This window comes from Mustela nivalis (assembly GCF_964662115.1).
Source record: "Mustela nivalis genome assembly, chromosome: 20".
Classification (NCBI taxonomy): domain Eukaryota; kingdom Metazoa; phylum Chordata; class Mammalia; order Carnivora; family Mustelidae; genus Mustela; species Mustela nivalis.
In genome coordinates, this window is record NC_139039.1 from 7,436,586 (window position 1) to 7,453,992 (window position 17,407).

Sequence of the window (17,407 nt, forward strand, 5' to 3'; positions counted from 1 at the left end):
GAAAAGTTTGGAACTCAAAAACCTGGAAGCTAAAGACCACCTTGCTTAAGAATGCTTGGATAAACCAGGAGATCAAAGAAGTTAAACATTTCATGGAAACCAATGAGAATGAAGACACTTTGGACCAAAACCTAAGGGATACAGAAAAGGCAGTCCTAAGGGGGAAATACATAGCCATCCAAGCCTCCTTCAGAAAAACTGAAAAATCCAGAATACACCAGCAGTCTCTACACCTTAAAGAACTGGAGAATCAACAACAAATTAAGCCAACCCCAGGCACAAGAAGGGAAATAATCAAGATTAGAGCAGAGATCAATGAGATAGAAACCAGAGATACAGTAGAATATATCAGTGAAACTAGAAGCTTGTTTTCTGAAAGAATCAATAAAATCAATAAACCACTGGCCACACTAATCCAAAAAAAAAAAAAAGAGAGAGAGAAGTCTCAAATTAATAAAATTATGAATGAAAAGGGAGAGATTACAACTAACACCAAGGAAATAGAAACAATCATCAGAAGTTATTATCAACAGTTATATGCCAATAAGTTAAGTAACCTAGATGAAATAGATGCATTCCTGGAAAACTATAAACTCCCAAAATTAAACCAGGAAGAAATTGGCAACATGAATAGATCAATATCTAGTAACAAGATTGAAGCAGTGATCAAAAACCTCCCAAAACACAAGAGCCCAGGACCTGACGGATTCCCTGGGGAATTCTACCAAACTTTCAAAGAAAAAATAACACCTCTTCTCCTGAAGCTGTTTCAAAAAATTGGAACAGAAGGAAAACATCCAGACTCTTTTTATGAAGCCAGCAGTACCCTGATCCCCAAACCAGGTAAAGACCCCAAGAAAAAGGAGAATTTCAGACCAATATCACTGATGAATATGGACGCTAAGATTCTCAACAAGAGGGGCGCCTGGGTGGCTCAGTGGATTAAGTCGCTGCCTTCGGCTCAGGTCATGATCTCAGGGTCTTGGGATCGAGTCCCGCATCGGGCTCTCTGCTCAGCAGGGAGCCTGCTTCCCTCTCTCTCTCTCTCTGGCTGCCTCTCTGTCTACTTGTGATTTCTCTCTGTCAAATAAATAAATCTTTAAAAAAAAAAAAAAAAGATTCTCAACAAGATCCTAGCAAATAGGATCCAACAGCACATTAAAAAGATTATCCACCATGACCAGATGGGATTCACCCCTGGGTTACAAGGATGGTTCAACATTCACAAATCAATCATGTGATAGAACAAATCAATAAAAGGAGAGAAGAACCACATGGTCCCCTCAATTGATGCAGAAAAAAGCGTTTGACAAAATCCAGCATCCGTTCCTGATTAAAATGCTTCAAAGTATAGGGATAGAGGGAAGATTCCTGAACTTCATAAAATCTATCTATGAAAAACCCACAGCAAATATCATCCTCAATGGGAAAAAGCTCTCAGCCTTTCCGTTGAGGTCAGGAACATGACAAGGATGCCCACTCTCACCACTCTTGTTCAACATAGTATTAGAAGTCCTAGCAATAGCAATCAGACAACAAAGAGAAATAAAAGGTATCCAAATTGGCAATGAAAAAGTCAAACTCTCTCTCTTTGCAGATGACATGTTACTTTATAAGAAAAACCCAAGAGTCCACCCCCAAACTACTAGAACTCATACAGCAATTCAGTAATGTGGCAGGATACAAAGTCAATTTACAGAAATCAGTTGCTTTCTCATACATTAACAATGAAAATACAGAAAGGGAAAGTAGAAAATCGATTCCATTTACTATAGCACCAAGAACCATAAGATACCTGGGTATAAACCTAACCAAAGAGGTAAAGGATATGTACTCGAGGAACTACAGAACACTCATGAAAGAAATTAAAGAAGACACAAAAAGATGAAAGACCATTCCATGCTCTTGGATTGGTAGAATAAACATTGTTAAAATGTCTATACTGCCTAGATCAATCTATACTTTTAATGCCATTCCGATCAAAATTCCACCAGTATTTTTCAAAGAGCTGGAGCAAATAATCCTAAAATTTGTGTGGAATCAGAAGAGACCCCGAGTTGCTAAGGAAATGTTGAAAAAGAAAAACAAAACTGGGGGCATCACATTACCTGATTTCAAGCTTTACTACAAGGCTGTGATCACCAAGACAGCATGGTACTGGCATAAAAACAGACACATAGACCAGTGGAACAGAGTAGAGAGCCCAGATATAGACCCTCAACTCTATGGTCAAATAATTTTCGACAAAGTAGGGAAACACACAGTGGAAAAAAGACAGTCTCTTCAATAAATGGTGCTGGGAAAATTGGACAGCTATATATAGAAGACTGAAACTCAACCATTCTCTTACACCATACACAAAGATAAACTCAAAATGGATAAAAAACCTCAACGTGAGACAGGAATCCATCAGAATCCTAGAGGAGAACATAGGCAGTAACCTCTTCAATATCAGCCACAGCAACTTCTTTCAAGATATGTCTCCAAAGGCAAAGGAAACAAAAGTGAAAATGAACTTTTAGGACTTCATCAAGATCAAAAGCTTCTGCACAGCAAAGGAAACAGTCAACACACAAGAGGCAACCCACAGAATGGGAGAAGATATTTGCAAATGACAGTACAAACAAAAGGTTGATATCCAGGATCTATAAAGAACTTCTCAAACTCACACACAAAACAGATCACCATGTCAAAAAATGGGCAGAAGACATGAACAGACACTTCTCCAATGAAGACATACAAATGGCTATCAGACACATGAAAAAATGTTCATCATCACTAGCCATCAGGGAGATTCAAATTAAAATCACATTTAAGATACCACTTTACACCAGTTAGAATGGCCAAAATTAACAAGATAGAAAACAACGTGTGCTGGAAAGGATGTGGAGAAAGGGGAAACCTCCAACCCTGTTGGTGGGAATGCAAGTTGGTGCAGCCACTTTGGAGAACAGTGTGGAGATTCCTTAAGAAACAAAAAACAGGGCGCCTGGGTGGCTCAGTTGGTTGAGCAAATGCCTTCAGCTCAGGTCATGATCCCGGACTTCCAGGATCGAGTCCTGCATCGGGCTCCCAGCTCCTTGGGGAGTCCTCTGACCTAATCCTCTCTCCTGCTCTCTCTCACTCATTCTCTCTCAATTAAATAAATAAAATCTTAAAAAAAAAAAAAAGAAAGAAACTAAAAATAGAGCTTCCCTATGACCCTGTAATTGCACTACTGGGTTTTACCCCAAAGATACAGATGTAGTGAAAAGAAGGGCCATCTGTACTCCAATGTTTATAGCAGCAATGGCCACGGTCGCCAAACTGTGGAAAGAACCAAGATGCCCTTCAGCGGACGAATGGATAAGGAAGATGTGGTCCATATACACTATGGAGTATTATGCCTCCATCAGAAAGGATGAATACCCAACTTTTGTTGCAACATGGACAGGACTGCAAGAGATTATGCTGAGTGAAATAAGTCAAGCAGAGAGAGTCAATAATCATATGGTTTCACATATTTGTGGAGCATAACAAATATCATGGAGGACAAGGGGAGATGGAGAGGAGAAGGGAGTTGAGGGAACTTGGAAGGGGTGATGAACCATGAGAGACTATGGACTCTGAAAAACAATCTGAGGGTTCTGAAGGGGTGGGGGGTGGGAGGTTGTGGGAGCCAGGTGGTGGGTATTATGGAGGGCACGTATGGCATGGAGCACTGGGTGTGGTGCATAAACAATGAATTCTGTTACACTGAAAAGTAATTAATTTAAAAAATTAAATAAATAAAATAAAATAGGAGTCAGTAATTTTAAGCAAAGACCTTAAGGAAAGAGAATCTTGGGAAAGAGCTAGCATCTGGATCAAGGAAAATAGTAAGTAATCCTGGAAGAAGAACATGTCTGGTATGTTGAAGAACAGCAAGGAGACCAATATAGTTGGAACAGAATGACCAAGTTAGGCAGTTATAGGAAATGAGGTCAGTTAGGTAAAGAGGACCAGACTGTATAAAGGCTGTAGGATATTGAAATGACTTTGGCTCTCATTTTGTGAACAGGAGGTCATACGAGGGTTCTGAGTGCAGAAACAATGTGTCTAAGCTCTAACAGGACTGATCTTTTTGGTCAGGTTGAAAACTGACTAAAGGGATGGACAAGGTATAGAAACAAGATTATTCAAGAAGTTATGGCAATAATCTAAGAATTTACTTGGAAAAGAGTGTTATCAGGATGGAGACAGGGGAAGTGGATGGATGTGGCTATCTAATTTAAAGTGTAGGGTCATTATTGATGGAGTGATGGGGGAAAAAAGAAAAGGTTTAAAATATTGTATTTAGTATTTGTGTTTGCTTTTATTAGTCTTTAATTTATATTCATTTATTCAACAAAATATAAATAAACGAATTAACTAAATGGTATCTCTGTTCTATGCAGAATAGAAGCCTTAGTCCATCTAGTTTGTCTTTAACTTACCAAGATTTCAGAAAAGGCTAATAATGAGGGAAATGAGTCAATAACCTGATCCTTAAATATATCGCTTATGAATACAGTATTCTGTATTAGGAAAACATTTAATCAATGTAAAAAAGTTTTTAAAAATCTGTAAAATATAGAACTTAAATCTTACCTGAATATCTGAAGGATGAGAATTCACAGATCCTTGGTTATACAAATAAACCATAAAATTATGTGCTAAAAAATACCTGAATATTAAAAATGAGATAATATTAAAAGTTATTCTTTTTTGAAACATATAAAGCAGTGCTCAGCAAACTAATGCCCTCGGGCCAAATCTGGCCTACTCTGTCTTTGTAAATAAAGTTTTATTGGAACACAACCACACCCATCAATTTATGTATGGTCCATGGCTGTTTTTAAGTTAAAACAGCAAAGCTGAGTCATTTTAACAGAGATAGTATGGTTCTCAAAGTCTGAAATATTTGGTCTCCAAGCCTGGACCTTTATAGTAAGTCTGCAAACCGAACAAAGGTAGTATTTTCTTTTGACATAAATATATAGTTTATATTCAAAGAAATACACACTCAAAATAATTTTCCTATTTTAATGAACTCCTTTATTTTATTTTAATGAACTCCTTTAAAATAGGAAGGGACTACAAGATGAGAAAAAAGGCATTTTAAAATTTGCAAAGATATAAACCACATGTAGGATTATGAAAGTTTTCCATTCTTTCATTCCTTCTAAAATTTCCCTACCATGCATATATATTACCTTTATAATGAAGTAGAAAAGTATTGTTTAAAAGACATATTAATCTGAATGTAGATACTGAAACTACAAATCTGAGTTCAACCTTCTCTGGTATCACTCCCTATACTTATTATCCTATTCCCTCACCTCGTGGTTACTCCTCAATCTAATGTAACATAACTAGACCACCTAGACTAGCTAGTTAGGAATCCTCCACTAAAAGTGATCTTCTACAGGTAACTAATAACCTCCTAGATGTCAAATCCAAAATGCAGTTTGAAGTCAAATAAAAGTACTCTGACACAGACATACTATTGATCACAATTCCCTTTTTTAAGCCATCTACTCTTCAACTTCAATCATACTATTTCCACCTGGCTTCCCTAATATCTTTCTGTATACTTTAAGAGTCCCTTCATCTGGGTCCTTATTTTTTCTCTTAAGTGTTTCCATGGCATTCACCTCTGGGTTGTTCTTCCTTCTCATCTTTGATATTCACTCCTTCCTCTACAGGTTTATCTTGTTCATTTCTGGTGCTTCATTTATACCTACATAAATAGATGGCTTTGAAATTCACATTCACATTCTAAACTGTCATCTGGACATTTCCCTTAGGATATCCTACAAGCACTTCATATCTAATTTTTTCAAAATTGAGCCCACATTTCCCCTGACTCAGATCTGTTCCTCTTCTCCTTCACTGCTACACCAAATCTCTGCTACCACTAAATCCAGTGTTCGCTAATCTTTTTCCTGTCACCTCAGTATATATCTCAAAAGGAAAAAAATACCCTACCTCTACATAGTTCTGCTTTCTGCTATTTCTCATAGAAGTTATTTGTAATATCTTCCTAATTATCACTATGCATAATAGTGATAATCATAATCATTATGCAAGTAATTTCCCAAAACAATACACCCATGTTTTCCCACCTTCTAAACTCCAGTCCCTATAATTCTTACCACTGTTAACAGTCCTGATAAGATGTTCAAATGCACTGAGTACTCTCACTTTCCCTCTTACACACTTGAAAAGATCTTTGAGTTGCTATTTACCATATTCTTCCCTTCTGTCTACAGAAGTTGGTTAACTCTTCTTTTACTCAATCCTATTCCTTGGCATTTTATACAATAAATAGCTTGTTTATACATCTCTAAGAAAATTCCCTCCAGCCTAAAAACTTTTCTTCCTTCTTAAAAAGCATTCATCTGCACTTGTTTCTTCTTTTTCTGCCAAACATTTTTGAAAAAGTTATTTATAACTTAATACCTTAAGTTTCTCACAATCCACCTCTCCCTAATACCATATAGTCTAGTTCTATAATCAAAATTTAACTGAAATTATCCTATTCAAAGTCACAAACTAATTCTAAGCCAACTTTTCTCTACATGAGAGACATTTCCATTGTTTCCTGGTTTCCATGAGAGAATTAAACCCTGCAGAACGTTATTTCAATTACTTTTTCAGTTCTCTGAGGGAAGTACACAGCTAGCACTATTTTTCATAAACTCTCACAAGTGTATAGTCTCATTCCATAATAAATTCCTTATTCCAGGCCTGTCTCTCTGATCAAATCCTGATAAACTTACAGACTTACTTCTTATTCCAACATTCTGCCCTGATTATATATGTCTTTCTGGTTCTGTCAACAACATAAGATCATATAGATTAATTACTTCATGGGGGGGGGCCTTATTTTTTTTCTGTTCCCCTCTATTCACAAAAGACTACTTGAGGCATTAGGACCAAAAATTAAATTAATTCTCAGGAAAGCATCTGTTGAAACAACTAAAATGTTTAATAACAACTACATTAATTATTTTTAACTCTCCATTTTTATTTTAAGTAAATAAATTCATATCAACAAAATGAAATACAAAACTAAATGAATAAAAATTACCTTTGCTTAAGATGTACAGTGTATGGCTTCTCATCTATTGTAATAGTATAGGAAATCTGTTCCTAGAGAATCCAGAGCAAATGAAATGAAGATTCATGAAACAGCAGCAAAACAATAATTTTGTATCAATCAGTCCCTCCAAACATTCCCTAAAATGTCTTGATTAAAATGTCTCAGACTATATATGATTCAAAATATGCAAAAAATATTAAAAATAATATTATGTATTTATTATATAACCCAATTTCTACAAAAATAAGCCTAACATAAGAATTTATATGGGATCAGAAATCTATATGTAACTATATATAACTGAATTTTAACTTCTTCTGAAATTAGAGACCACATGTTATACTATAATTTCTATGTAGGTGGCATCACTGGGATAATAAGACATCCTATATCAGCAAAGTTTATTCTATCAGGCACAAAGATATTTAACTGTTTTCTTAAAATGTATTGCCTGATTCCTATATTTTTAAGTAGAAAATTCTTGAACAAAATTTGGTATTGTTTTTTACTCTATCACTACTATCAAGTTAAAACATGGATAACAATAAGTTGCAATATCACTAAGTTGCTGAAGCTGAGTGATGAGATTTTATCCAACTCAGAGAACATGTAAAAAGAGTTAGCGCATCACTGAAAAGAAAACATAAGCATATAAAAACCAAAAAGACACAAATACCAGAACACAGAAAAAGATAAGGCTTCTAGGATTTGTGACTGTCAGCTCTCCCACCCACAAAAACCCCATAAGGGGCAACACAGAGATAGCCTGGTAGTTTGAAGTCCCTGAAACTCCAACAAACAGACTATGGATAGATATCTGGTCTCACTGCAGACCCTTCCCACCAACAAGAACTTCTTGGGGGACAACACAGGCAGAACAGCACCCTTTAGTGTGCTGAGACTGCAGTCCTGGCAAACATCTGGTCTGCTCAATTCAAGCCTAAGGTGGCCCCAGACTGACCACTTCACAACAGAGGGACCAAGCATTCCCCACAAAAGGAAAAAAGAAACACTGCAGACAACTGGACATAAGGCATATGCCTCTCAGTCACATTAGGACACATACAACATACATAGGTGACACCGATGGAGCACCAGGTTCTGGTAAATAGGAGACATCACACTTCAGGGCACTACAGCACCTCTTCTTCATAAAGCCACTACTTTCCAGAGCAGAAGTAGTTGACTTTCCTAACACACAGAAACAGACACAAAGAGACAAAATGAGAAGACAGAAAAGTATATCTCAAATGAAAATAAACAAGCTAATAAATTCACAGCAAAAGAGCTAAATGAAATGAAGATAAGCAATATGCCTGAAAGAGAATTCAAAGTAATGCTCATAAAGATACTCACTGGACTTAAGAAGATCTCCATTAGAACTTAAACAAAGAAACAGAAAATCTAAAAAGAACCAATTTGGGATGAAGAACTCAGTAACAGAAATTTAAAATACACCAGAGGGAATAATAAACAAGAGGAAGGAGAAGAAGAAACCAGAAAACCAGGAGACAGAGTAATGGAAAGCAATCAAGCTTAAGAGCAAAGAGTAAAAGAATAATAAAAAATGAGAATAGTATAACAAGTACAACAACATTAGCATTATAGGAATCCCAGAAGGAGCAGAGAGAGAGAAAAGAGGGAAGAAAACATATTCAAGGAAATAACGAAGGAAAAAGTCACTAACCTGGGAAAATAGAAATCCAGATCCAGGCATCAGAGAGAACCCCCAACAAAATCAACCCAAAGGGGTCTACACCAAGACATGTAATAATTAAAATGGCACAAAGAAGTGAAGAGAATTTTAAAAGCACTAATAGAAAACAGTTATATACAAGGGCAATCTCAGAAAATTATCAGGTGATTTATCAGCAGAAACTTTGTAGGCCAAAAGAGACTGGAGCCAAGAATACTCCATCCAGCAAGGATATCATTCAAAATAAGAGGAGAGATAAATAGTTTCCCAGATGAACAAATGTTAAGGAATTCATCACCACTAAATCAGCCATTCAAGAAATGATAAAGAAAATATTTTTGCTAGGTACCCAATCATTGTGGATATTAGTAAGATGTCAGAATTAGAGTTCAGAATGATAATTATAAAGATGATAGCTGGATGTCGGAGGCAGGCCCCTGGCCAGGGCGGCCTCCGCCATTAAAAGATGGCTCCTGGCCAGGTTAGGATTGCCTGGTGAGACTAAGCGGAACGCCCAAAGAGGAAGTAAACAGCATTGGTTGTTAGCGAAGTTGTTCGTTTAGGTGCATGGCCTGATTCGCTCCCTCCTGTACCCTGCTTGCTGATTGGTCATGTAAGCGTATATAAGTGTGTAGACTTGCGGAAATAGAGAGAGAAGATGCATCCAAACTGGGGTTCTTGTTGTCCTTGCGGGGCGAGGGCGATAAATGGCGCCGGCACCCGGGAACTAAAAAAAGGAATCTTGCAAGGTAATCCGCAGGAAAGCGGGGAGTAAAGGTCCGCAGGTAAGCGGGGACATTAGCCACATTCAAAATGGGAATTCCACGGTAAAGCGGAGAGTAAAAATAGAAAAACCTTGCAAGGGAGAAGTCCACAGGTAAGCGGGGTAAAACCATGACAAAGGTGGTGGGAAACTTGTACAAGACCGCAACAAGAAGCGGGGTGGCGATAGAGCCAGGATTTTCTTATTGAAACTGCAGGTAAGCGGGGAAGGGACCACGATCAAAGTGGTGGGAATCTTGTACAAGTCCACAATAAGAAGCAGGGCAGCCTTAGAGCCGAGATTAACTTGTACAAGTCCGCAATAAGAAGCAGGGCGGCCTTAGAGCCGGGATTTAGCTGCGAGTATACGCGGAACAGCCATTAGGTTGGGATTCTAATTATGGGATCTGGACTGTCAAAGTCGAGGTTAGAGGGTTCCCTAAAGGACCTTCTAAAGGCCAATGGCACGCCATTAAAAACGAAAACTGCTAGGATAAAAACGGTCAAGCAGCAGCTGAAAGACATTCAGCCCGTATGGATTCTTCCCCCAAGCCCTTAGTTCTTTGGAGGACACTGCCTGCCGTAATGCAGCGGCTGGAAATCCTCAGTGGGACCTAGAAATGTTAATGGGATTAGGACCGTATATGGGAAAGCAGGCCCAAATACAATACAACCCTGCAATGTATCTGCAAATAGCCGCAGCGGCCACTAAAGCATGGGAAGACAATTCAAGGCAGTGGGGATTTACAGGGTCAGCTGTCTAAGGTAATACAAGGACCAAATGAAGCATATGCTGATTTTGTAGCGAGGCTGATGCAAACAGCTGGTCGAATATTTGGGAGGTAGAGACAGCCATCCCATTGATGAAACAGCTGGTTTATGAGCAGGCTAATAAATGGTGTAAAGAAGCCATCAGACCTTGGAAAAGCAAAGACTTGAGTACATATATTAAAGTTTGCAGGGATATCAACGACAGTGTTATTCAAGGGCAGGTGATGGCTGCAGCTATCACTCAAGGTTTACAAGGATTACAGGGAGCTCAACAATATAAACATAGGGGTGCTCCTGGAGTTTGCTATTACTGCAAGGAGCCAGGACACTTGTAGGAGCTATAGTTACCAAAGAAGAGAGTTGGACCTTCCTATTTCAAAGCTCCTCTCCCCAAGAAACCGAGCTGCTCACAGTGATAAAAGCATTTTAAATGTTTCATCAAGAACCCTTCAACCTTTTATCAGATAGTAGATATGTGGTGCAAGCTGTCTCTATCATTGAAAATGTGGGTTCTATTAATGCCAGGTCTACTATCTCTAAGGCATTACAAGAAATCCAAACATTAGTTTGGGACAGGAAGGCTCCATTTTATATTGGCCACATACGAGCTCATATAACCTTACCAGGCCCCCTGACAAAAGGTAATCGGTTAGCAGACTCCTTAACCAGAGGAGAATTTGTCTTTGCCATTGAGGACCCGGTGCAACAGGCGAGACATTATCACAAGCTGTTCCATGTGAATGCTTTAACTCTTCGCCTCAAATTTAACATAAAAAAAGCACAGGCACGGGACATAGTAGTCTCCTGCAGAAATTGCGTGATCTTACTACCTGCACCGTCCTTGGGGGTTAATCCTAAGGGTTTGTTACCTAATCATATATGGCATATGGATGTCACACATGTTTCAGAATTTGGAAAGTTAAGATACCTGCTCTGTAGATACCTGCTCTGGAATAATTTTCGCCTCAGTGCATACGGGGGGAAAAATCCAGAGATGTTATCGCCCATTGTCTACAGGCTTCCGCGGCATGGGGAAAGCCACGCCAATTAAAGACAGATAATGGTCCAGCCTACACATCACAACCCTTTAAAGCCTTCCTACAACTTGACATTCACTTGATACATGGAATACCCTATAACCCACAAGGACAGGGTGTTGTGGAGCGTGCGCATCTTACAATAAAAAATGCGCTTTATAAACAAAAAGGGGGAATAGGGGACACTTTCAGGTTCCCTAAAGATAAGCTCAACACCATTCTCTTTATTTTGAATTTTTTAACGTTGAACAAAACGGGTAAATCAGCTGCAGACAGACATGCAAGTGATGCTGCTGCTTCCCCTAAGCCTTTAGTACTTTGGAAGGACATCCTCACAGGAAAGTGGAATGGACCAGATCCAGTGTTAGTATGGAGTAGGGGGTCTGTATGTGTTTTTCCACAGGAAAAGGAGGCTCCAATTTGGATCCCAGAGCGGCTGGTGCATGCAGCCTTGCCTCCAAACACCAGTCATGATGCTGAAGATGCTGATGATAACTCTGGGGATGCTACACCTCCTGCAGCAGACTCAAGCCAGAGAGCTGTGAGCAGTGGTTAAAGCATGGCTATATCCTTTACCAGTGACTAACTCTTCTCTCATATTCCCTCCTCTCCCTTTGATGCATGGCAGGTCTGTAACTTGCTAGGAGCATGTACTGATATCCATGTTAAATGGTGGCAAATTCCTCAACTGTTCTTATAAACAAAATGACTCTAGTATCTTTGAGACAACAGTTAATGTGTCTTGTCCCAATAATATTACTTATCAGCCCACTCCCATATGGGTCTCTCCACCATTCCTTTTCCTCGTAACAAATGCTAGCGAGCTGAATGATATGTTGAATTGCACTAAGAATTGCTGTCTTTCCCAGTGCTGGAATGTTACGGCCTTCAAGCTGGCTGTGATTATGCGTATCCCTACCCATGTTCCTATCCCAGTTTCCATTCCAGAGGACAAGTTACCGGTGGTGCTATCCAGAAAGAAGAGAGATTTTGGTATCACAGCCGCCGTTGTGACTGCATTGGCTATATCTACAGCGGCTGCCACAGCAGCAGCAGTCTCGCTTGCTGCAACTATACCCACTGTGGAAGCTGTGAACACCCTTGCAGAAGGAACGGTGGCTGTCCTTCAAACACAGACTCAGATCAATGCACATCTGCAAGCAGGAATTCTGATAGTCAACCAGAGAGTGGATTTGGTTCAAGAACAAGTGGACATATGGGGGGCCCTTTGGGGACTGTGATGTATAGTACCCTTCCCGGCAATTTGTGTAACTCACATAGCCTATACTAATATGAGTGACTTACAGAATGTCTCCCGACAGCTCTCCCAATGCTTGCGGGGGAATTAGTCCGCAGAATTCCAAAACTATACTCAGCACCTGCTACTAGGCATAACAAGGATAAATAACACTAGAGTTGAGCTTGCAACCCTCCCAGAGATAATCAAAACATTGCAAGATGTGTTAACCTTTACAAAACAATGGGCTAGCGTAATTGGTCTGATGATAATCCTCGTAGTGGGCTTGATTCTGCTAGTAAGGAAACTGCAAATTTGGAGGCGACAGCAACCAAGGCAACAACAAGCCATGGTGCAGGCCTTGTTAGCCATTGAGACTGGTACATCCCCCCAAGTGTGGCTAAGTATGCTGGATCGGTAGTCAACGACGGGTAAGATTGGTGGGGGAAATATACCAACCTAAGACAGGACGCAGATCATTGATATCTGCCGCACTGACAACCTAAGACAGGCACGATCCCTGCCATAAAAGAAAAAAGGGGGAGATGTCGGAGGCAGGCCCCTGGCCAGGGCGGCCTCCGCCATTAAAAGATGGCGCCTGGCTAGTTGCCAGGTTAGGATTGCCTGGTGAGACTAAGCGGAACGCCCAAAGAGGAAGTAAACAGCATTGGTTGCTAGCGAAGTTGTTCGTTTAGGTGCACGGCCTGATTCGCTCCCTCCTGTACCCTGCTCGCTGATTGGTCATGTAAGCGTATATAAGTGTATAGACTTGCGGAAATAGAGAAGATGCATCTGAACTGGGGCGTCTTGTCGTCGTTGTGTGTCGAGGACGATACCTGGACTTGAAAAATCATAAATGATACTAGCGAATACCCTTCTGGAGAAATAAAAGAACTAAAATCTAACCAAGCTGAAATCAAGAAAAACTATTAATGAGGTACAATCAAAACTAGAGGCTCGATGGAGGAGAGGGAAGATGGCAGAGAAGTAGGAGACCCTGTTTCAACCAGTTCCCTAGGGTGAGCTAAATATCTACCAGAACACTCTGAACACCCATGAAATCAGCCTGAGATATAAGATTATACACTTCTGGATCTCTACATGGACAGAAGACATCAGTGGAGGTAAAGCCGAGTGGGAATGCTCGGACTAATATCCGAGGATAAACAGAAAGAAGAGGGAGCCACCACAAGCAACCCATTGAAAAGTAATACTCCAATATGAAAGTACCCTGTGATTGGGGACCAGCATTAACTTCGAGTCTGGTCAAAAGCACTCAAAAGAGCAAAAGGTCTTAAGGGGCAACTGGTAATCAGGCAGTCAGGGGCATGGGCCCAGGATGGTCACCACTGGCGACCTCCTATGCCAGAGAAAGTCCAGCAGAGCCTCTAGTCCATGGTCCCCGAGTCTCTGACTTTCCACTGCTTACACCACTGCTTGGCTGGGCCTTAGAGAGTTGCTGACTTTCCACTGCTTACACCACTGCCTGCCCGTGCCTGAGAGAGTCTGGTGTGGGTGCCAGCTGGCAGTCTCTGGGCCCGCAGCCTTCTGAGACCAGCCTTGGGGTCTAAACACTCCCAGTCCATATTTAAGAAACCCAGTGTGATCTCCAGTCAGGATACCTCAGCTGGAAGCCTTCCGTGACCTGCACGACCATGCTGTCTGAGAGTCCCTGGCGTGGGATGCACTCCAGACAGCAGTCCTGACAAATGCAGCCACCAGAAGTGGGCTCCCCAGACCAATATAGCTCGCGGCTTTAGTGGCACAAGGATGAAAAGACAAGCGGGGGGCCTCGGGTGACTGAGACAGTGGCTGCGGGTGTGTACCATCTGTGGGAAGTTGCCTTGTTCAGCAGAGTCTACAGAAGGGGAGTCTGTGTGTTCCTGACCATCAAGAGAGGAAGTCTAAGGCTTCTCTCTGAGGCAGAAGTCTAGGTGCAGACAGATTTTTATTTTTCTCTGACCCTCTGAAAAGCTGCAAAAAGCTACCAAAGAACAAAAACCTCCAGAGAACAAAAGCCTGAAAAACTAGTTTCCATAGAGGCCAGCCCCTTGATAGCCTGTCGGGCTACTCAACCAGAACAATATTAACTGGAAAACAATGTAGCAGTCCTCTCCCCCAGAAAACAAGACAAAAGAACAAGAGAACAATCACCACAGGGTCCACATAAAACTGTAAAACAACATCAGGGGAAAACAATATATTAAGCTCCCCATATTGCCCTAAAACCTGTATATTTCATAAATACAACTTTTTTTCCTAATTCGTTCTCACAATTCTTATTCTTTTAATTTATTAACCTACTTACTATTACAGTTAGAGGTTTAACACAACATATTCCATAATAACTTTTTAACTTAAACTTTTTTCATACAAATACCTGTATTCCATTTTCTTTTTATTTGCTTTTAATATACATATAGATATAAGCTTCAAGGTAATCCTATTTCCTTATTCAATACTACCCCTATATATAAACCAGTTTTAATTTCCCTATATCTCTGGAAAGTTGAGTCCTTTAACAAAGATAACAAGATACACCCAGGAAGAACCAAAAAAAACTTCTTCACTTCTTCACTGAGGATTTATAACCATCCTCCTATCTTTTTCTTCTGTCAGGGGTTCTGTGTATTTGCTTTCATTCTAGTATTACATAAATCTTATTCTTGGAGTTCATTTTGGCTAAGTTCTTCTATTTATTTCTTCTCATTTACTTTTGTCGGGCTCTATTTGTTTATGTATCAAATAATCTTGCTTTGGGGACTCATTTTGGCTGGATTTTCTCGCTTTTTTTTTTCTCTTTCTCTCTCTTTCTTTTTCATATTTCTTTCCTTTTTGGTGGTGACTTCCAACTGCTCCGAAATTTTCCAGGGTTCATCTTGCCTGGGTTGTGGCTGATATATTCAGCTATAAATCCCTTCAACTACCACTCACCAAAATGACAGGGAGGAGGAAACTAAACAGAGGAATAATTCAGAGACTGTGTTCTCTCCCACAGAACTATTGTATATGGACATAAACAGTATGTCAGAAAGGGAATTCAGGGTAACAATTAACCAGGCAATGGTTAGAGAAAACCATTAGAGATAACATACAATCTCTAAGGGCAGAAGAGAGAGCCAATCTGGCAGAAGTTAAAAATGCTATTGATGAGGGACGCCTGGGTGGCTCAGTTGGTTGGACGACTGCCTTCGGCTCAGGTCATGATCCTGGAGTCCCGGGATCAAGTCCTGCATCCGGCTCTCAGCTCCACGGGGAGTCTGTTTCTCTCTCTGACCTTCTCCTCGCTCATGCTCTGTCTCACTTTCTCTCAAATAAATAAATAAATAAATATTTTTTTAAAAATGCTATTTATGAGATCCAATCTAATCTAGATTTTATTTATTTATTTGACAGACAGAGATCCCAAGTAGGCAGAGAGGCAGGCAGAGACAGAGGAGGAAGCAGGCTCCCCGCTGAGCAGAGAGCCCGATGCAGGGCTTGATCCCAGGACCCTGAGATCATGACCTGAGCCGAAGGCAGAGCCTTTAACCCACTGAGCCACCCAGGTGCCCCAATCCAATCTAATCTAAATACTCTAACAGCTATATACTCTATTCAGGCAGAAGACAGAATTAGTGATCTAGAGGGCAAACTGATAGAGAAGAAGGATCAGGAGGAGGCCTGGAACAAACAGCTTAGAAGCCATGAAAACAGAATTAGGGAAATAAATGATGACACAAAACATTCCAATGTCAGAATTATTGGAGTCCCTGGGCCGGGGGGGGCGCGGAGAAGGAAGACTAGAAGATATAGTTGAACAAATTCTGGATGAAATCTCCATGATCTGGGGAATGGAACAAGTGGTCGTGTCCTAAATGCAGAAAGGACACCCTCCAAGGTCAACAAATCTAGAAAGACCTCCAGGCACTTAATTGTGAAATTCACAAATCATAATTTTAAATAAGAGGTCTTTTCTAAAATATTTTATTTATTTATTTGAGAGAGAGAGAGAATGAGAGGGGAGAAGGTCAGAGGGAGAAGCAGACTCCCCATGGAGCTGGGAGCCCAATGTGGGACTCAATCCCAGGACTCCAGGATCATGACCTGAGCCAAAGGCAGCCACTCAGGTGCCCTAAACAAGAGGTCTTAAGGGAAGGTAGGGGAAAGAAATTCCTTACATACAGAGAAAGACCCATTAGAATAACAACAGACTTGCCCACAGAAACCTGACAAGCCAGACATATTCAGGGCACTAAATGAGAAGAACAAGCAACCAAGAATACTTTATCCAGTGGGCGCCTGGGTGGCTCAGTGGGTTAGGCCGCTGCCTTTGGCTCAGGTCATGATCTCAGGGTCCTGGGATCGAGTCCTGCATTGGGCTCTCTGCTCAGCAGGGAGCCTGCTTCCTCCTCTCTCTCTCTCTCTCTCTCTCTCTCTCTGCCTGCCTCTCTGCCTACTTGTGATCTCTCTCTCTGTCAAATAAATAAATAAAATATTTAAAAAAAAAAAAAAGAATACTTTATCCAGCAAGGCTGACATTCAGAATGGACAGAGACATAAAGATCTTCCAAGACGGGCAAGGTTTAAAAGTTTTTGAGCACCACGTCAACACTACAAGAAATATCAAGGGGGAGGGTTCTATAAAAGAAGAAAGAACTCAAGAGTGACATAGAACAGAAATTTACAGACACAATTTATAGAAACAAGGACTTCTCAGGCAACATGATGTCACTAAAAACTTATGTTTCAATAATCATTCTCAATGTAAACAGCCTAAATGCGCCCATAAAAAGGCACAGGGTTGCAGACTGGATAAA

At 40.4% G+C, this 17,407-nt stretch overlaps 1 protein-coding gene across 6 annotated transcripts in view; it reads right to left on the reverse strand.

Annotated features, from left to right (window-relative positions):
• The window catches only part of ADAM32 (ADAM metallopeptidase domain 32), a 197,757-nt gene that overhangs the window by 147,447 nt on the left and 32,903 nt on the right, over nt 1-17,407 (reverse strand). For all 6 annotated transcript variants that reach the window (XR_014306696.1, XM_082715368.1, XM_082715369.1 and 3 more), the window contains exons 3-4: nt 7,094-7,155; nt 4,609-4,684 (exon numbers count right to left, since the gene is read on the reverse strand). Coding sequence is in view for 5 of the 6 variants with exons in the window: in XM_082715368.1 (XP_082571494.1) it covers nt 4,609-4,684; nt 7,094-7,155 (138 nt within the window). In the remaining variant the exon portion in view is untranslated. The remainder of the gene's footprint in view (nt 1-4,608; nt 4,685-7,093; nt 7,156-17,407) is intronic.